The sequence below is a fragment of the Talaromyces proteolyticus genome, assembly GCF_021365285.1.
Source record: "Talaromyces proteolyticus strain PMI_201 chromosome Unknown BGW36scaffold_4, whole genome shotgun sequence".
NCBI classification, from domain to species: Eukaryota; Fungi; Ascomycota; class Eurotiomycetes; order Eurotiales; family Trichocomaceae; genus Talaromyces; species Talaromyces proteolyticus.
This window is the reverse complement of record NW_025764280.1, coordinates 16,869-36,741: the sequence shown is the minus strand read 5'-3', so window position 1 is coordinate 36,741 and position 19,873 is coordinate 16,869. Positions and strand designations below refer to the sequence as shown.

General features: G+C 36.3%; 7 protein-coding genes across 7 annotated transcripts; 3 read left to right on the top strand and 4 right to left on the bottom strand.

Moving 5' to 3' along the window:
* The first annotated feature begins 76 nt into the window (after nucleotides 1–76).
* Nucleotides 77–2,307, top strand: BGW36DRAFT_373329 (uncharacterized protein). Its single transcript, XM_046215574.1, has 4 exons — nucleotides 77–294; nucleotides 423–722; nucleotides 791–1,205; nucleotides 1,285–2,307. The coding sequence occupies exons 1-4, from the start codon at nucleotides 279–281 to the stop codon at nucleotides 1,970–1,972; spliced, it is 1,419 nt and encodes a 472-aa protein (XP_046073794.1). The 5' UTR covers nucleotides 77–278; the 3' UTR covers nucleotides 1,973–2,307.
* Nucleotides 2,308–5,096: 2,789 nt separating this feature from the next.
* On the bottom strand, nucleotides 5,097–5,536 carry BGW36DRAFT_356763 (uncharacterized protein; the record flags this gene model as incomplete). The annotated part of the gene is made up of 4 exons (XM_046213814.1): nucleotides 5,097–5,152; nucleotides 5,197–5,268; nucleotides 5,313–5,384; nucleotides 5,428–5,536. 4 exons carry the CDS (start codon nucleotides 5,534–5,536, stop codon nucleotides 5,097–5,099), a joined length of 309 nt encoding a protein of 102 aa, XP_046073793.1.
* A 961-nt stretch (nucleotides 5,537–6,497) lies between these two features.
* BGW36DRAFT_424925 (uncharacterized protein) lies at nucleotides 6,498–7,456 on the top strand (the record flags this gene model as incomplete). The annotated part of the gene is made up of 2 exons (XM_046220040.1): nucleotides 6,498–6,717; nucleotides 6,786–7,456. The coding sequence occupies 2 exons, from the start codon at nucleotides 6,498–6,500 to the stop codon at nucleotides 7,454–7,456; spliced, it is 891 nt and encodes a 296-aa protein (XP_046073792.1).
* A 769-nt stretch (nucleotides 7,457–8,225) lies between these two features.
* On the bottom strand, nucleotides 8,226–8,600 carry BGW36DRAFT_256512 (uncharacterized protein; the record flags this gene model as incomplete). The annotated part of the gene is made up of 1 exon (XM_046210027.1): nucleotides 8,226–8,600. A coding segment is annotated over one exon (375 nt), but the record flags the coding sequence as incomplete, so codon positions are not given.
* A 6,039-nt stretch (nucleotides 8,601–14,639) lies between these two features.
* On the bottom strand, nucleotides 14,640–15,134 carry BGW36DRAFT_356760 (uncharacterized protein; the record flags this gene model as incomplete). The annotated part of the gene is made up of 1 exon (XM_046213813.1): nucleotides 14,640–15,134. The coding sequence occupies one exon, from the start codon at nucleotides 15,132–15,134 to the stop codon at nucleotides 14,640–14,642; it is 495 nt and encodes a 164-aa protein (XP_046073790.1).
* A 555-nt stretch (nucleotides 15,135–15,689) lies between these two features.
* On the bottom strand, nucleotides 15,690–17,085 carry BGW36DRAFT_356759 (uncharacterized protein; the record flags this gene model as incomplete). The annotated part of the gene is made up of 3 exons (XM_046213812.1): nucleotides 15,690–16,590; nucleotides 16,655–16,797; nucleotides 16,852–17,085. The coding sequence occupies 3 exons, from the start codon at nucleotides 17,083–17,085 to the stop codon at nucleotides 15,690–15,692; spliced, it is 1,278 nt and encodes a 425-aa protein (XP_046073789.1).
* Nucleotides 17,086–18,149: 1,064 nt separating this feature from the next.
* BGW36DRAFT_337318 (oxidoreductase) lies at nucleotides 18,150–19,418 on the top strand. The gene is made up of 4 exons (XM_046212988.1): nucleotides 18,150–18,298; nucleotides 18,364–18,615; nucleotides 18,674–18,953; nucleotides 19,011–19,418. Exons 1-4 carry the CDS (start codon nucleotides 18,254–18,256, stop codon nucleotides 19,268–19,270), a joined length of 837 nt encoding a protein of 278 aa, XP_046073788.1. The 5' UTR covers nucleotides 18,150–18,253; the 3' UTR covers nucleotides 19,271–19,418.
* Nucleotides 19,419–19,873: the final 455 nt, after the last annotated feature.

Below are 19,873 nucleotides of genomic sequence, written 5' to 3'. Positions count from 1 at the left end.
GAAACAGGATGCCACGCTATCTTGGCAACCTTTTCTCTGATGGTCCATGCCACAAACGTACGATTTTAACTGGATCCATCCCTCGGCATCCACTAAAACTCCTCGTCATCCAACACGCAACACAACACTACATACCTCCTTTCATCTCAGTCTCCATCCGTGATATCGTTCTGTTCGCGCACCTGATCAATGCTACACTACGTCCCATGACCCCTTCTTGTCAAGCCTCCTCAACACTTTCGATCGCCTGATGATTCATTTCTGTGTGTGATAGTGCGATGGCAAATCCCCAGTGTGAGTAAATGAGCAACTATTTTTAGGTATCTTGTGCCACCAGCTTATCTACTGTGGTAACTGTGGCTGCTCTACTTCAAATTATTTTCTCTGTTTTGTTTGAGGCTAAGCTGGGGTGTTCATAACAGACACCGCTGGGCTTCATTTTATCGTCTCCACGCCTATCCGCACCCTGGATGAGTATGACCGCAAGGCCATCAGGAGCCATGCGACAAGAGCGGCTGTAACACGCCAGCGGGCCCCTCAGCTACGTTCTTGGATATGTCCCGATCGTGAGCTTGGGTCGCTCAAACGAACTGTACTCGAGAACCCCTCGGCCCCAGAGCCCGCCATATCAGTATCATATCCTAGGCGGGTGGGCTCAGATTTTTCTGGACTACAACTGCCGTCAGGAGTCGAGTCTTACATGATTCAGGACCTGGTAAGATGTACGCGCTGCCACTTCTCTTCTTCCTCCTTGACCTGTGGAATGGCATCAGACTAAAGTGATTGGCAGTAATTGACCTCGATAAGCGTGGGGCATACCCTTACGAGGTTTGCCTTGATATCCATTTGGTAGAGAGGGGTTGGTTTCCGTATATGATCAGTGACGTATGCTGCCTCCATTCGATGATGTTCTTGGTTCGGGCTTTTGTAGAAGGGGCATTGCATAACCAATTAAGCCGCCTTGCCCGCTTCCATTATGCCCAAACCTTGCAACATCTTCAGGCCCGGCTTGATGCGTCTGACAAGACACTTGCGACATCTGATTCAACAATCATGGTTGTTTTTTTCCTGGCGTCGGTTGCAGAGCTTACTAAAGACTTTGCCACTGTAGCAACCCATATCAATGGCCTAGACAAGATTGTCAACCTGAGAGGTGGAGTTAAAGCGCTAAATACACACAATAATATACAGTTCAAAGTCTGCAGGTGGGTCTTAGCTCTCTATTCCCCAGGTTCAGACTTGTACACTCATTTCATATAAGTATACTACTAACACGATTGCTAGGGCCGATCTGTCGTATGCTTTGCTGTCTGGACACCGACCACGTCTCCTTAAAGGATTCCCTTGGACGTGCTTTATCGCTCACCGGGGCCTAATTAATTGTAGCCACCAGCCTCATGACGCCACAGTACGTGCCTTCCTGGAGACTACTGTTGATACAAGACTACATAACGCGTTCAGAGACCTTCATGATTTCTCTTGCATTAGTAATCTTGCCTATCAGACGACACGTAAGCTCTCACCGGACATCTATAATGAGATGATGATTTCCATTCTTTACCGACTTACCAATCTGTCTTTTGAGGGCGATCCTGTACAAGAGATGATTCGAATTGGCCTGTTAACCTTTTCTTCAACCCTTTTCATACAACGGCATTTTATAGAACAGCCTTACGATCATCTTTTGCATCTCTATAATAACGCCTTGTTTGGGCTGCTTGGACTTACAGACATTGAGCTTCCAATAGCTCTTTTACTTTGGTTCACGATCTTCTCACTTGTGGTGGGATGTGAGGAGACACCTTTAGCAGGCAGGCTGCGTGTCTTGCTTGACAAGGCTCTACTTCGTGTCAGTATCAACTCATGGCACCTAGCACGGGAAATACTGGGATCGATCATGTGGGTCGACTTTATCCATGACCGACTAGGAAAGCAAGCTTTCGAATCGGCAATGTTCCGACTAAAGATGTAACGGCCGGCTTGGCATCTTGGGTGCCTCAGGCGGTTAAGGCGGCTAGGGCTGGGGGTTAGTGCGGCATGTGCCACGTGACTAGGCTGTCATTTGGTTCGGTTCTGGTCCTGAGTTTCTGGACCAAACCCAAAAGTGGGTCGGTTCGGTTTGATCTTTAATATTGAAACCAGAACTGAAAACTAAATAATTCTAGCTCTTTAAATTGAAACTAAATTACGCTAAAAAAGAATTACTAATTATAATTAGATTAGTTTAAGTCTAGTCCAGTTTTTATTCAAATAATTAAATTATATTAAAGAATTTTTAATTATAATTAGATTTTATTTTTAAAAATATATTAAAATCTTTCTAAATTTTAATGAATTTAATAGATAAATAATATAAAAATTAAAATTAATTATTTAAATTATAATTTTCTATTTAATTATTGAAATATACTTAAAAAATAAATAGATAATAATAAATATTATAAAATAGATATAGAAATATATATATATATTTTTTTTAATAGATAGATTAATTGTATAATATAATCTAAAAAATATAAATAAAAAATAGAAAAGATATTATTATTATTATTTAGATAATTCTTAGATTATAATTTAAATATTAAGAATTTATTATAATATTTATAAAAATATCTAAAACAAAATCTTAATTTAAAAAATAAGAATTTAATTTATGAAAAGCTGTTTTAGAAACAATTATATAATCAATAATAATTATAAAGAATTAAGATTAATCCTAAATATTTCAGTATTATTAATAGAAATCTATTAGTATTCAGATATTCAGATAAAACTGAATTAAAAATCTAAACTGAATTAGACTTAAATGGGCCTTAAAAAACCATATGGTTCTGAACTTAGTGAATCGAACCATATCGGTTCACTGTATATAGGACCAGAACCGGACCATTCGGGTTTCAGATCGGTTTTGGTTCGGTTCGAACCGAACCAAATGACAGCCTATATATGGCTCTTAAAGTACAGCATTGTGATTATTGTGAGGCCTGGCAGCAGCGAGAGCGCTGCAGGCTCACAGAGGCTTATAAGCGTGCCAACCCTGGAATTGGGCAATGGCCCAATTACCTCAGTATTACTTTTTGGCATTTAGAGGTTGGCAGTGCCAAGGAGCCTTACAATTATCACTGTATGGACCAATCATGTTTTTCACTTTAATAATACAGTTACATCTCGCGTTGAAAGAGCCTATCTAGTGATTAAAGATGTTATTCGAAGCTTAATTAATAATCTAGACAAGGTCCTCTATCATATTTCTGCCATCCTTCACTATTAATAGGAAGAATATTAAGCTGAATTAGCGCGGTAAGTAGCTTTTTAACCTAAAAAGTTTCTTTAGCTAATATTTCGACTAGTGTTAGAATTCTCATTCATATGCTATTAAAAATGGATGCAATTGTATAACAGTTCGTAGACTGCAGACAGCATATCAAAAGAAATACAATAACAATAAAACTTCTTTTATTCTTAATCTATATATGAAGATCTGCTCTAATTCAATAGGAATTCTATATGTTCATAAAGTTTATAAGCGGCTGAATTAAAGTATATTCTTTCAATTAAAAGACTTTTATAAGCATCAACTTTTTGAGAGATCTATAAATAGCATAGCCCTCAATCTACACTTGTTTGTCAAAGAGCTATCAGAATGTATGTCTAAGGGCTATATAAGGAAGCAAAAGAGGTAGCGTATAAATAACAATATTATTATCAGTGATCTATCACAGTTCGAGATTATTAAAGACAAGATCAATAATGATATAGACACCACGATCAGATTAGTAAAAAAATATAAAGAAATATTGATAGGATGGAACTATTATTCTTCCTAATAGACACCTAGATTATATTTCAGAGAGGTCTCTAACTCAATTTTAAATACTTAATAAAATATATTTGCTAAGAAATTTTATATCACTTGTCGAATTGTATATTTCCTACTTAACTGTGCTATGACACAAGGAAAGCACAATCATTTCTATATCTCAGCAAAAGAATAAATATCAGTTAGTATTGAAGGTCTTTAATACAGTTAGGCACAAAATATTCATAGAAATATCTAATAATGATAATATTTCTAGCATTATACAATGCAATATTTGAGGAAGGTGCGCTAACCCAATGTGGAGGGAGGGCCATTTAGCCTTTAGAGAGGGCCAAATAGCTATAAGGGGGGGCTATTTAGACCGTTCCTTTACTAAGGGGGATGTCCTCAGTTTTGAAGATTTCAAACCCCTCCTTTTACAAGTGTTTTCATATAATTGGTCAAAAATCCAACTAGTCGAAGTCGACTCGATGTCCAATCGGAGCCTTCCAAAATTGTCCCATATCATCTAACAGTATACGCATACCAGCCTAGCCACATTTAGAGGAGGCGCCAAATAACCAGAAGATGGCGCCATTTAATGGGAAGGGAGCGCCAAATATAATTTTCCATATAATTTCGCACTCACCAGAATAAGTGATAGGGGTTACAGAACAGAACTATGGAAGAAGTAATTCAAATGTTGATCACACAGAAGATTTGCGAGTTACTGACACTGTGAGATCAGTGATCACAGCCACAAGCCAATCAGGGAACATATTCTCAGAGACCAGCGGGGAGAGTAGTGAGTACTAAGAAATATTCAAGTCCGAGAAACCCGCCTTAAAGCGGGAATAGAAAGCGTCCCAGCTGGTCTAGCACAGAAAAATGGTTTGATTCCTTAAGCGCCTGCGGACGAACTACGTGGATCTTATCAGGTACTTTCATACATCGAGAAACGAGGCCGTGTAGATTATACGGGGTTGGATGGGCCATCTGCGAAGAAAAGAAAAGGAGTAAAAGAAGTAAAAGCTGAAAGACCACCAACACTATGACGGAAAATTCCTTCGTTAAAGATAATGAGTCTGCGGCAGCCAGGGAAAGCAGTCATCTAAGTTACTTAATCTACTGGCTGCGACGTTCTGATTCTTCTGGCAATTGGCACATCAGCGGCGACTATCTGATATTTATTGAGGACAATGTAGTGTTACACAATTCATAAGTATTTGATTCTTCAATCATAATCATATCCATCTACATAGCTATCATCTAATGACGGTCAGGCAGCTCAGCACTGTTACTTTTCCTCGCGCTTAGCAGGTAGCTCAACACCATTCAGAATAGCAACTCCTACTAGGATCTTAGCATAGTTCTAGATTATATAGTTGTTTACTCACCACCAGCACCAACATACCCATCGCTCTCGCGTTTAGCAGGTAGCTCAACACCATTTAGAATAGCAACTCCTACTAGGATCTTAGCATAGTTCTAGATTATATAGTTGTTTACTCACCACCAGCACCAACATACCCATCGCTCTCGCGTTTAGCAGGTAGCTCAACACCATTCAGAATAGCAACTCCTACTAGGATCTTAGCATAGTTCTAGATTATATAAATGTTACTCACCACCAGCACCAATATACTCATCGCTCTCACGTGCCTGAAGGCCAGAGGTGGGAAAGGCAACCGCAAAGCCGACAATAGCTGCCACATAGAGGATGGAAGAGAAGCGCATTTTCAAGAAGAAATCGGTCTAAGTCTCTGGTAAGTTGCAATAAATTTCCTAGACGAGAGAAGAACAGCTATTTATGTCTTCAGAACAGTCAGCATGCATGCTAGGACGACGTAGAGACCGAGTCAGTATGTTTTTCTTTCGGTCTATAGATATCGTAATGTATTGGGTCAGGGTTACATGGCAGTGTAACATCAACTTTGTGTTGGCAACCTCAATTTTCTTTTCTTATAGGCTCGCAGGTTTTCAAGTAGGCCGGTATTTGGTATTATCGCGTCAGCTAGCTGGTCTCAATCTAATCTATAGCGTATACTAAGCAGGGATAGATAAACATACATCCTACCAAGGTGACCAACTATCCTCCTTTGTGATTAGTCTCATCATATCTTTCTCCATTCATTACTGGCTTTTTTAGCAGCGGCGCATAAAGCCTCAACTAATTCACATTTCTAACACTCAATCCATTCCCGTGCTAGTGATTATGTTGTAGATATCTAGGTAAGTATTTTCCGAGAACCCCAATGATGCTAGAATCCACAGAGCTCGGGTCTAGTCATTGACAAGATCTTCAATCTAGAGCCAATATACCTCTTCCAAATCTCGTCTAGATAACGCTCGATATTAACACAGACTTTCAGCAAGAATACCCGCCTGGAAAGTCGAAACTTAAGGTGGCTGCTATACTGGGCCTAGCGTGATGTCTTATCTCTTTCTTTCAACAACAGTGTCTTTTCTATAGAGTATACGGAGGTGGGGGGCAAGGGTTATTGGAAATACACTACTCACTAGATACAGGGAGTAATACTATTAGCCTGGATTAGTGCCATAATTCCTTTAGGGATCTAGCGTTCCTAAATATAGTGATTTTTTCCAGTAATCTACACATACACGAAAAAGCCATTTTCACTTTATGATCTTCACTCTCATCTTTTCTTTAACATTGATGTCGATTATGATTACGAAAATGCCCTTCACAGCGTATCAGCAGTTAGCAAAGGAGGAACAGGGAGACGACCATTCTGTGTCCTCTGTCCAAGGCCAAAGTTATATCACCTCCCGTTTTCTACCATTCAACATTGGCTTCTTCTGCCTTTCTCTGACCATCTCGCTGTGGTCTGTTCGCCATGTCTACTACCTGTCGCATAATGTGAACAATAGCTTATTAAAAGCCACATCGACTTACTGTAACCCTACCCGAATCTGATATGAGCGATATATTATACTAAGTAACATCTCATGTTATGACAATTAGCACCCGTGTTCGATCACCTCGATATGCCGCTCAGGACAATCAAGTCCAACAACTCTTTTTGGCCACAAAACCCCCCCTCCATCTTCCAGCTCCCACCCAGTCCTGAGGTCGACGCTGCCTGGGAGCGCATCTCTGACACTCATGCACTGGTGATCCGTCGCGAGGAGCTGGTCCGGATGGGCCGTGACCCAGCTGAGCAGTGGCCCTGGCCGAAGGAATACGGCTATGGTGAGGATGCGTACATGGGCTTACTTGATGTTTTCCACCAGCTGCATTGTCTAAATGAGCTACGGATGGCAGCATATCCAGACTACTACAATAAAGCAGCTGATGAGCATGCTCAGAATGCTCATAAAGCAGCAGGAAAAGTTCATTTTACTCGTGGCGGACACAATCTCCATTGCCAGTATGCATTACTGCAGTTTATCCTCTGCCACGCAGATGTTAGCGTTATCACCTTCAACTATGTCGAGGGTATACGCGGCCCGATGGCGGATTTCAGCATCAACCATCAATGCCGCGACTTTGACTCGCTACTGCAGTGGAAGCTAGACCATCAGGTCAACGTGACGAATGAGGAGTGGCAATTAATCAATAGGGTGCCGGAGGGGACGCGTCAGCTGAGGGGCGAGGGGAGAGCATGGCCGTTTGGGCAGGAGACAGAAAGTTGAATGGTTCATTCTCTGAATATTTACAATACAATATTGTAGCGGTGTATTATTGTGGAGCGCTAGCTTGCATACTGGTAATGTTGGATATTGGTACTACCTAGGACTTGATTAGCTTACATGGTTGAACATCCAAACCAATCAAGAGGGTAAACTGACCACCAGTCAAAATTAAAACCGTATAACTAGTTCTTCCAGGAACAAGTAGCTGTAATTCCCATTGGGAAATTGGGAACTCCCATGGGCGGGAGTAAGACAGCGATGGAACTTCCATGGGAGTACAGACATGGGAAATGGGAGTGACTTCAAAAAGGTCCCATGGGAATTGTCAAGGCCTACACATCACCTCAGTGAGGAAAGCCGTAGGTCTTTGTTCAGAAACAAGGACTTTTAGCAGGACTAATAAGCATTTTTATTCAAAATCAAGAACTGCTATCAGTGGGAGTGAAAAAGATATGGAAGCTCCAATAGAAATTGACCAGATCTACTACAAGGTCTAATAAGCCAAGACGGCACAGCGAGAGCTTTAAAGCATCGTCCACTTCCTATAAAATACATGAAGTATATGTAGCATATCGTCTCACTGCAAGTAGTTTATGATTTGGATTGGTATAAATCAATCGTACAAGTCGATTACTGACCCTGCCAACAGCTGCTCAGCCGGTGACTGAGAGCGGATCCATTCAAGAAGGCTCTCGACACAATGTTTCTGATGATGCTCTTCATCATACCGCTTCTCCATGACCCGTTTAGTATAGCGTGAGCGGTATAGTTTGCGCCAGAGATATAAACAGTGTGTATGATGCCAGTCTATAGTAGTTGTCACTATAGAACGGTTGTCATGTTTTGTACTTGCCACTTCAGCCATCATAGAGACCTCATCAAGGGTTACTAGCCGGTCATGTGTTGGCCAGGTATAGAATTGCCAGGAATGGTTGTATAGTGCGCCGAGTGCATTAAACTCGTCAATAAGGTCATCATCGCGGCATGCATCCGGGACCCAAGTTAGAGTGAAGGGATCAAACTTGCAGCCATTCTGAAGAGCATCGGCAGGGGTTTTACCACAGAAACAAGGATCAGGTGATGCTTTTAAATCGAGAGTGGTATAGCACAGCATAATCAAGCTGAAGAAACCATAGAGGGCGAGGAGCGAAATGACTGTGTTTCGGAACCATAGCGGCCAGGGCGAGATAAACTTAACCTCGCTTGGTTCTTCTGGGTCAGATTGGTTGAGCGAAATGTAGTCCATGATTGCCTCAGAATATGAATTGACAGTATATTAAATCAACGTAGTTCCGACTGACGAATATATTATAAACTCCGGCGAAGGGTGGCCTGCTCAGGGGTCTGACCAGTTCACGGGTGAAATGTGTTAGAGACGATCTAATGCAAATATTATGGTACTAGAACCTGTGAGCGTATATACTTTCTTAGGGAATATTATAGATATTATATATAGATCGCAGAATATACCTATCTTGAACTAGTCTTATTTGTTGGGTACTACATCCAGCTGTAACCCCATTCCCTCCACACAGACTAGAGAAGATGTGGGGCAAAACAAGACAACTTACTGGAGACAACAGGAAAGAGTAAGACGTGGAACTATTAAACTAACCATTAGTACTGAGGTGGGCACAAAAAGTCGTGAGAAGTGCTAAATCTAATAATATACTAGCCTTACTATTGAATATATTATCTAGTATTTTACTAGCTTAATCATATATTAAATAACCTTCTTATGGATAAATGTAAAATTAATATATTATATTTTATTTTTATTAGTCATTATATAATGTTTTATAAAAGAATTTATGGTAAAGTGTATTGATAAAACTCAAAAATAACAACTAAAGAAATTAGCGGGCGCCATATTCTCACGACCTTTTATGCCCACCTCCGTACAGTGGCGCTGCAAAGATTTTGGGGTAGCACTAAGATTAGTGATTACGTTTACCTGCATGAATTCGGTACTAGGGCCCAAAATACTAATAATATAACCGTTATAGTAAGAGATTCTATAGTTTTTGGCTTAGTGTTGGCGTGTCACGCACCGGGACCCACTCTAGTTTTCACTGGTTGTGTTGAGGAGCGATACGATGTGTTGAACCACACAGAGGTTCCTTAGGGGTAACTAGTAACGAGGTATAAAGATTATTAAAGGATAGAGATAAAAATAAGATATAATTCTATATAAGTAGCAAATAAGCTATATTTAATTATAGTAACTGGTTAGCTATGGTATTAATTGTTTTAATAGGCGTTTATTTTAAAGTAGTTTAAAATATTCTAATCTGTTCTTAGCTTTGTATATGTTGGTTTTGTAATATGGCGTTAAGGCGCGCTATTTGGTGCTATTCCAAATCTTTGCAGTCTATATTATTATTATTTATTAATTATTCAAGTTTTACAACCTTACCTAGCTATAAGCTATGAAGGTTACATATTATTAGGGCTTCTAGGGGTCTATTAAGGGCCTAAGCCTCTAATCTTTTATACTGTTATTTTTAATTAGTTTTAAATATTATAGTTAATCTAATTTTTTTATTATTCTAAGCTGCTTATCTATATCAAGCAATTTAGAAATTTTTTTAAACTAGTAGAGTCTTAGATTCTTTTTTAAAAGCTATATAAATAGATATTGTCTGTTAGTAATAGATTATCTAGCTCTATTATCCTTCTTTCTAAAGCCTCTTTAAGCATCTTATTAAAAAGCTTATTAGAATATTTCTTATTAAATTTTTTTATCTTTATAGATTTATTCTTTAGATTAGGCTGTTATTTGGTTTGGTTTGGACTGAAATAAAACCGAACTGAAATCTGAATGGTCTAGTTCTGGTCCTATATACAGTGAATTGAAGTGGTTCAATTTACTAAGTCCAGGATTATATAGTTTTTTAAAATCTATTTAAATCTAATTTAATTTAGATTTTTAATTTAATTTTATCTAAATATCTAAATACTAATATATTTTCTTTAATAATATTAATAAATTATAATAAATTTCTTATAGAGTCTTTATTAAAATTAAAATTTTTATCTATTATATTAAGATATTTTAAAAGAAAAGTAATTTTTAACTGAAAGATATTAAAATAATCTAGTTTTTATAATAGATTAATTTTCATATTAATTTCTTTTAAAAATTCAAGAGATTTAATAATATAAAGATTATTAATATATAATTAAAATATAATAATTTTAATTATATTTATTAAAAACTAATTATAATAATAATAATAAATATTTTTATTTATATTAAATAAAGATTCTATTTTAACTCTATTTAGAGATATTATAAAAATGTTATAAATAACTAATTTAAGAATAAAGAATTAATAAGAATTTTTTTTAAAAAATAAAAAACTAATAAAATAAAGCTATAATTAATTTTTATTTAAATATAATATTAATTTTATATATATATTTCAATAGATATAATTCTAATTTATATAGATCTTTAATATTTTAAAATTCTATAATAGAATATAAAATAGAAATCTTTATATTAAATTAAATTTAATAATACTTTGAACATTATAGAATATAATTTAATAAATTAAATGAATTATTAAATCTATATAATGTAATTTAAAAGATTAAATAAAAATTTTTATAATAAATAAATATAAATATAAAATTTTAGTAATATAAATTTATTTAATCTTATTTATTATTAATTTATATCTTTATTATAAATGTTAATAGCTTTTTTTTAAAATCTAAAATAATAATAATAGTAAAGAATATATTATAAAAAAATAGATTAACTGATAGTAAGACTTTAGTTTATTTTAGATAGTAATAAATATAGATATAAATAGATTATTCTACCTACTTTCTTTTTTATTAATAAAAGCTTTCTTATCTTTAATATAATTAAATAGAATTTTATAGATATTAAATACCTAAATTTATATATTAATATAACAATTTTCTCAAAGAATATAAAAGAGTTAGTGATACATACTCTATGAATTCTAACACCTAATACTAGTTTGCGTGGAATCCTGATAGATGTCTATACAAAAGTTATCTGGCACTAAGCTTAATTAGGAAAGGTGCTATTAAGACCTATAGAAATATTATCTATAAGAATAATAATAAGAAATTTTTAAAATTTAAGATTAGTATATTTATTTAAAATATTTAATAGATTGAAATTAATAACTCTAAATAATCTTAATCTAAAGAATTTCTAAATTTAAGATTAACATATAGATTAAAATTAATAATTCTAAATAATCTTAATCTAAAGAATTTTAAAAATTTGAAATTAGTTTAATTATATTAGATATCTTTTATATAATATATTTTCTTAAATTATTATTTTAAATAGTAATTAAATATTATATATTTCTATTTTTTTATATAATTATTATTATAAAGTATTAAAATAGCTTTCTAAATAAGCTATTTAAAAAGAATTAGATATTTCTATTAGATTACTCTTTAATATTAATTTATATAGAATTTTTATAAATATATTATATAAAAGATAGCTTTATATTATTATAAATAATAAATTATTTCTAGAATTTGATATTCTAATGGTATTTATATATAAATCTTACTATTTAAAATAATATTTATAAAAGTATTTACAGTGTTATATTACTTTTAGTTTAAGATTAAATCTAATTATTATTAATATTAAGATTAGGCTATTATTTGGTTTAATTCTAGTCCTAAGTTTCTGAATTAAATCTAAAAGTAGATCAATTCGGTTTAGTCTTTAATATTGAAATTAAAATTAAAAACTGAATAATTCTAGCTCTTTAAACTGAAACTAAACTATATTAAAGAAGAATTACTAATTATAATTAAATTAATATAAGTCTAAACTGATTTTTATTTAGATAATTAAATTATATTAAAGAATTTTTAACTATAGTTAAATTTTATTCTTAAAAATAGATTAAAATCTTTTTAAATTTTAGCAAATTTAATAGATTAGGCTGTCATTTGGTTCGGTTCTGGTCCTAAGTTTCTGAACTAAACCCAAAAGTGGGTCGGTTCAGTTTGGTCCCTAATATTGGAATCAGAACTAAAAATTGAATAATTCTAACTCTTTAAACTGAAACTAAATTATATTAAAGAAGAATTACTAATTATAATTAAATTAATTTAAGTCTAATCTAGTTTTTATTTAGATAATCAAATTATATTAAAGAATTTTTAACTATAGTTAGATTTTATTCTTAAAAATATATTAAAATCTCTTTAAATTTTAGTGAATTAGATAGATAAATAATATAAAAATTAAAATTAATTATTCAAATTATAATTTTCTATTTAATTGTTAAAATATACTAAAAATATAGATAGATAATAATAAATACTATAAAATAGATATAGAAATATATATATATATTTTCTCTAATAAATAGATTAATCATTAATTATAACTATATGATATAATCTAAAAATATAAATAAAAAATAGAAAAGATATTATTACTATCTAGATAATTCTTAAATTATAATCTAAATATTAAGAATTTATTATAATATTTATAAAAATATCTAAAATAAAATCCTAATTTAAAAAATATAAATTTAATTTATAAAAAGCTATTTTAGAAATGATTATATAATCAATAATAATTATAAAGAATTAAGATTAACTCTAAATATATTAATATTATTAATAGAAATCCACTAGTATTCAGATATTTAGATAAAACTAAATCAAAAATTTAAATTAAATTAGACTTAAATAGGTCTCAAAAAACCATATAGTTTTAGACTTGATAAATTGAATTGCTTTGGTTCACTGTATATAGGATCAGAACTGGACCATTCGGGTTTCAGATTGGTTTTGGTTCAGTCCGAACCGAACTAAATGACAGCCTAGTTAAGCTAGTCAATAAAACTATATTAATTTTAAAGTATCTAGAGGAGTATATGATATAATTAGATATCTTTTATTAGCTTTACTATCTGGTTAATGGATATATATATATATCTTTTTTATATAAGATTATATTATCAATATCTATTTTAGAATATAGAATATAGTCTGATTCAAGGTTTGAACTACTGAATTATTAAATTATTTTAATCCCGAGCTTACTGTAAAAATGATGAATATTAAACATCTTAATCATTATCTTAATTTTATAAAATAGAGTTTTATATACTCTATAGACATATTGGTAATTATATAGATATAAAATAAGATATTATAGATATCTAAAGGACATCTAAATTCAGTTTATATTTATAAAGATTTTAAGGCCATCCCGTAATAAATATTAGATTATTAAACTAAAAAATTCAATCAGAAGATATATGCTCTTAATCTATTATTAAATTAATTATACTAATTCTATGCAAAATTTAAAACTACTTTATTTTAGTTTAACTATTATCATATTATATATAAATCTTATTAAGCACTTTAATAGATTTAATAGAATAAAAATACCACTCTTCTCTCTATGTATTTAATTATTATAAGTAATATATGATACTTTTACAGAATCAAAGGTATTTTTAGTCATTTTTGAGTATCATAAAACTTAGCAACCATATTGTTTTTATTATCATGTTATAGGCCACCTAGTGCTTCCTCTTTTAAATGTCCTAGCTGATCGGATGATAGACTAGATAAACTATATACTGAGGTGGGTGTGTTAAACTAGCAAATCTAACGATTGCTTGAAGCGGGCTGTAAAAGGCAATAGCATTAACTACTCTTGGCATACCCTAGAAGCTCAACGTGATATAACAACTGCTTATTATTCTCCAACGGTTGACGTAGTATGTTGTGTAACCTATCAGCTGATAATCCATCAGCTACCTCCGAAGGCACCAATCGACTGCCTAGTAGGCGCGGAGTTGCTCCTGAGATTACTTACACCCTAGTTCATATATATTCTCTATATCTGTTCCCCTGTTAGGTGCGAAGGTAAAATATGTAGTGGTAAAATTTCCGGGCCGATACCACTTCACAAGTTCATCAAATTAAGGTTTACTCTTTTAGATAATATTGTGACGACTGGTCAAATCCATCACCGGAACAGCCAATAATATGATCCAAAATTCGTGCAGGTACGACACACAAATGAGGTAAAGGCAGGAAACATCAAGAATACCTGAAACCATCAAAATACTAAAAATAGATGAGTATTCCAGTAAATAAATAGCTTCCAGAGTGCCTGTTCAATACGAACTCTCTCAACCTATGATGGAGACCACCAAGCTGCAGGTTCAAAGAAAATCCCAGGCCGAGAGCTTTTACGATCTGGGCCCGGCCCACTTTCGAAAATCAGCTCATGGATGTTTTGAAGAAGAGTGACGAAACAGATATGGAAGAGATGTTCGATGCGGTAAGCTGTTAGCAATAGATAGCGAGGACCCAGCGTGTTAGTAGCAAATGCATATGACGGTAGAGCAGTTCTAAGCACTTTTTTTGGTAGAGATTTGAATTTATCGATCAACGCAGTGAAAGTCGGTTGGGATGATAGGTCTGATGATTGGATATCAGGACCATTTTGGATGTTAAGCGTGCCCATGATGCTAATCATGCGAGCTAAATGCTTGAAATGCGGTATTGAGCGATCAATAACTTCGTCTAAAATACGCGCAGGGTCGAAGTCAAATGCATCCTTAACTTGCGAAGATGAACATATGAACTTGTAAAGCGACGGCAAGTCCCGCACGTTCTGCAGGATCATAAGTCAAATTTCAAGGGGCACACGAGAAAAGGTGTCAGTCATCGTGGGAGAAAAAAATGATAAATCTTGAGAAACAATAGCAGACTAGGTGTTTATTGCAGAAGTAAGTGCTACCTACTTGCAGAGAGGTTTCGGCCGTGGTTACAGGCGAGAGCACCTACTGTTTAAAAAGGGTTAGGAGGAATAACGTTGAATATTAATAATTCCGTCTTGGGATTAAGGTGGAAATTTTTTGGAGTTGATGGTTCGAGAAAACTTGAAAGATCTCACATCCGGTATCTGTACGTGTTTCCGGTTCTGCCTAGCCAGCATTGAGGACTGCCTAGCAGCTTCGAACATATGAATGATGTCAACACTTTCAGGTGGCTTTCATACCGTCATCTTTTTTTCATCGCATCTGTGCGTAGATATTACATTTTTAAAATATTACTATTATGATACGAAGTGGCAGCCAAATGCCGCTCTTGACGCCTCTTAAGAAAGCACTATCGGTTCACAGGATGCTAAGAGCGTGATGACTATTCATGTTGTTCAACTTTGTACAGGATATATTTTTTAATCTTTATTTGATGTGGAGGTTGTTGATTCCGCCAATGCCTGATTCCACACTGTCTTCGCGAGAGTCTCGCGCTGACAGTGTGTAGGGAAAACGACATTCTGCAATCTCTCTCTCGCATGATGCCACATAATAACTCCCTCATTTCTAGCCCAAGTTCGGATATAATGATTGAAATCTGGTACAAGATCCAGAAGCCTTGTATAGCTCACCCTGATTTCAATCAGGGAATCGACATGAGCCAAACTCAATGCTCCAAGAAATGCTTTCCAGAACCACAAATCCTGTGCAGTTGTGCCTTTCTTCGTAGCATCGGCAAAATTATCTTCTAGATCCTGCCTTAATATGCGTAGGACATAGCACATGAGACGATTCTCAGCAGGGTAACCTTGATTCCAAATGCCGAGCACGCTGGTCAGGTACAGCCCCACGGCGATGCAGATGCTGGACCAGGAGGACTTGAGATCCTGCGAGGATCCTGGATTATGGTCATAGGGATGTTCCGTGATCGAGCTTATGTGAGCATCGATTACAGAAAATAGTAGCTTTGATGGGCCACTAGAAGCCCATAGATAGTAAGGCGAAGCATTTTCCGTACCAGCATAGAGTTTAGTGTAACGCAAATCAAACGTGTCTGTAATTTCCCGCATACAACAAAGAATAGGCTGGACTTCACTCGGTTGCATCTGAACCGCTGCGGAGATGGGACTTAAAAAGGAAGGGAACATGTTCATCGCCCTAAGTCGGGCCGAAATCCCCGTGGCCTCCTGTATATGCCATTGATGGATGAGGTTAGCAACTTCTTTAGGTTCCATGTGTCTGCTAGATGGGGCTAGGATTGGAGTTGAATCCATATAGTCAACAAAGCGGCTTTTCAAGCTGTGGATAAGATTGAAAGCCCTATAAGTTTGTTGAGAGTATTAGTTCCACCTGACAATTAAAAAAATATTGAAACTGTGCTTACATTATCAGGTACCGTTCAGCAAATTCGTGTTCCAGATTCTCCTTTGGAGTGCGCGGAATCGTTCCATTGGCTTCCTTTGTGTCCAAAAGGAGCATAAGACCATTCAAGTGTGTTTCTGCGGTCACAAAATTGCCAAGGCAGCACTATAAACAACTTAATATTTTGATGAAGTGTGACGGTGATGGCGGCGTCCATACTTCTACCACACATAAAGTGGCAATGTGCCTCAAACAGAGCGTTAGGCTTGACGACGTATTATTTTCAATCCACGTGTTGATGGTACGAATGCTCTGGACCTTGTGAAATAAAAACGTCGAGTCAAAAGACGACAGATCTCCAAAGTTCCAGGCATAATGGAGTCCAGCAATAAGAAGTGTGTTTCGAAGAACGTATGGGTCGTGCATATTTGCCGTGACACTAAGTAGTCCCATTGAATATCAGTTTACCATGTCTATTGAGTAGTGGAATTATAAACAGACAATTTTTGAGTTCCTGATACATTGTTAAAGGAAGAAGCCGAATGATAGACTAATCAACTATCGTTAGGCACACAATGTATAAGACTTTGGGGGCCTGCTGCTGATTTCTTTTTAAAAACTCACAGTAATGAAAAAGTTCTTTTGACTTAAATGGCATTTTAATATGCATGGTATCAAATGGATCAAGAGCTTCTCCAAGCGCAAGCTTGACAGATGACGAAGGTGTCACTCTCTTCGGCCAGGCTGAATTAAATACCGAGGAGATGGACTCGGACGACGACTGGCTTGTCGAAGAGCTCTGAATAGTCCATGGTGCCTGCTCTCCGGGATACTTCGTTGCTCGCCGATCACGCAGTGGGACATTGGCGTGTGCCCAGGTGCACGATTTTCTGCTAATGGTGCAGTTGGCACTATTTGGCACTATCAGTTCAAAACTTTTTTACCAGTTGATCCAATTAAGCATTTCGTTCTGCTGGGGTCTTATTTTTTGTAGATCAAAATCTAGATAACCTACCATGTGGGGAAATTCTCGTCGCATCGAACATGGCGCTGCCTGCAGGTGACACATCCGGTACGACTACGCATGTGAAACCGCTTGGTCCGCTTATAGGCCATGGAGTCGAGGGTCATATCACCTTCCCCCATTGGTCGCGTTAGAGAAATGCCTGTCTTTGTTGGCCAATTCGACTTTTTCAACTAAGAAAGAGGAGAAACGAAGAAGTTTGGTTGTGGATGCATTGATATCATAATGTGGCACTACTATTCCTACTCTGGACAAATAGACGGTTTTGAGAAAGCTAATTGGTCATCTTTCGATTAGACCCGCTTCACCATTATACACGTTTCCTCTTTGGGACAAATAAACGATTTCTTAACGGTCAGCATTCAAGTACAAACAAATATCTGCGCAAACTGAAATTATCTGGTATTGTCTTTGTTGGTGTCTCCACTTTTGATCAAGTATAAAAGACGTGCCGACGTCAGCCTTTTTCTTAGTAGATCACTACATGTATTTTTGTTTATAAAAAAAGCAAGATTTGCCTTACAACTGCAATAATTTTGCACCAAAATTTGAAAATTTGAAAACCAGCCCTAGCTACTACCCTAGGCGGACTTCAATATGATATCTAGCACGAGACTCGACGGAATCGCTCTCGTAGTTGGCGTATGAGAACCCCTTCTCTAAAACTATTATATCCAGTTGCACCGCTTTACCTAACACAAAAACAGGGTGGTAGAGGAATTGGCCAACAGGCTGGTTTCTCACTCGCCGAAGCCGGCGCCGAGGTCATTGTATTTGCCGATTTGAACGAAGAAAGCGCTGTCTCTACGGCAGAGGAAAGCAAGCAATACGCCTCGAACAAAAACTATAGAACAGCGAGTATCAAAGCCGACGTCACCAAAGCAGACGAAGTCCAGAACATGGTTGACTTTGTGGTTCGTGAATTTGGTCGCATCGACTATTGTGTCAATAGCGCCGGGGTGAGTCGCAGACAAACAGACACCCATGCCTGTAGTAGTGCTAACGACTAGGAAAAAGATTGACAACGGAGTTCATACCCCAGTTGCCGACACAGATATCGATAATTTCAACAGGGTGATAGATGTAAATACCAAGGGCCTCATGTTGTGTATCCGGGCCCAAACTGCCGCAATGCGCAGACAGCAGCCTAAAATGTTCAAGAGCCGGAGTGGCGAGAGAGACATTGGACGTGGAGCCATTGTTAACCTTGCTTCCGCCAATTCATTTGCGGGACTTCCTGGGAAGATGTGCTATACGGTCTCCAAGCATGCCGATATGGCCTTGACGAAGATGGCAGGTGAGGACATTTCAAACTAGAGATATGTGCGTGCATAGAGCTAAATGATTCAACTAGCCATGGATCACGCCAGTGAGGGAATTCGCTGCAACGCCGTGTGCCCAACCTGGGTGCAAACTCCACTACTAGATATAGAGTTGCAAAAGAATCCTCAAGTTCAAGCCGAGATAGCTGCAGTTGTGCCGATCAAACGAGCAGCCAAATGCGAAGAAGTGTCAGATGCTATTGCCTTTTTATGCAGTCCTGCAGCGAGCTACATTAATGGGACAAGTTTGGTTATTGACTCGGCTGTCACTACTACTATTAGATTGCACTGAAGAACAATGCCGCTATACAGCCTGTTCTTTCATTGGCTGGTTCTGGATTGTATTTACCAGATCATGGGCTTATCAATGGGCTTCCGGCATTCCTTCATTGATATTTGTGTATTCTAGATCGATTGAATAAAACCTTTCTTCACACTCTATTTGTAAATCATACCCCATAAACCAATCTCTGACTGAAAGACGATCCCAAAACGTTGTCAATACATTCTTTCCCTAGATTGTAAAGTAACTGCTGCGATTCAGTGGCGGATGACCCTTGATAAACAGGTAGTACTTACACAAGAGGATGCCACTGACCAACCTTCGGATCTCACTTGTTTTTGCTATAGTGCAAGCATATACTGACGGATCCATCATCTTGAAGTTCTTGTTTGAGATATATTTCTTTGATTCGGTGTGACTCAGTTGGACAGCCTGGTGGTACTGAAAGAAAGTCGTGGCCATGCCCGTTATCACCACACTTTGAAGAGCCTTTTTCTTCCTCTTCTGCTTCTTCTAGTTCGATCACCTTTGCTCCTAACATGGCCCTGGCAAACCCCCATGAAACGCATGCACTCGCGGCACCCTCCCAAATAATTCCAGTGCGGGGCGTCG

What these genes read in the sequence shown, in the direction of transcription:
- BGW36DRAFT_373329 (XM_046215574.1), top strand. An exon ending in GATTCAGGACCTGGTAAGAT is followed by an intron (nt 723 to 790) that starts GTACGCGCTGCC and finishes AGTGATTGGCAG; the next exon opens with TAATTGACCTCGATAAGCGT. An exon ending in ATACAGTTCAAAGTCTGCAG is followed by an intron (nt 1,206 to 1,284) that starts GTGGGTCTTAGC and finishes CACGATTGCTAG; the next exon opens with GGCCGATCTGTCGTATGCTT.
- BGW36DRAFT_337318 (XM_046212988.1), top strand. Translation starts at nt 18,254, where the DNA reads ATGATATCTAGCACGAGACTCGACGGAATCGCTCTCGTAGTTGGC. An exon ending in GAATCGCTCTCGTAGTTGGC is followed by an intron (nt 18,299 to 18,363) that starts GTATGAGAACCC and finishes ACACAAAAACAG; the next exon opens with GGTGGTAGAGGAATTGGCCA. An exon ending in GGCCTTGACGAAGATGGCAG is followed by an intron (nt 18,954 to 19,010) that starts GTGAGGACATTT and finishes TGATTCAACTAG; the next exon opens with CCATGGATCACGCCAGTGAG.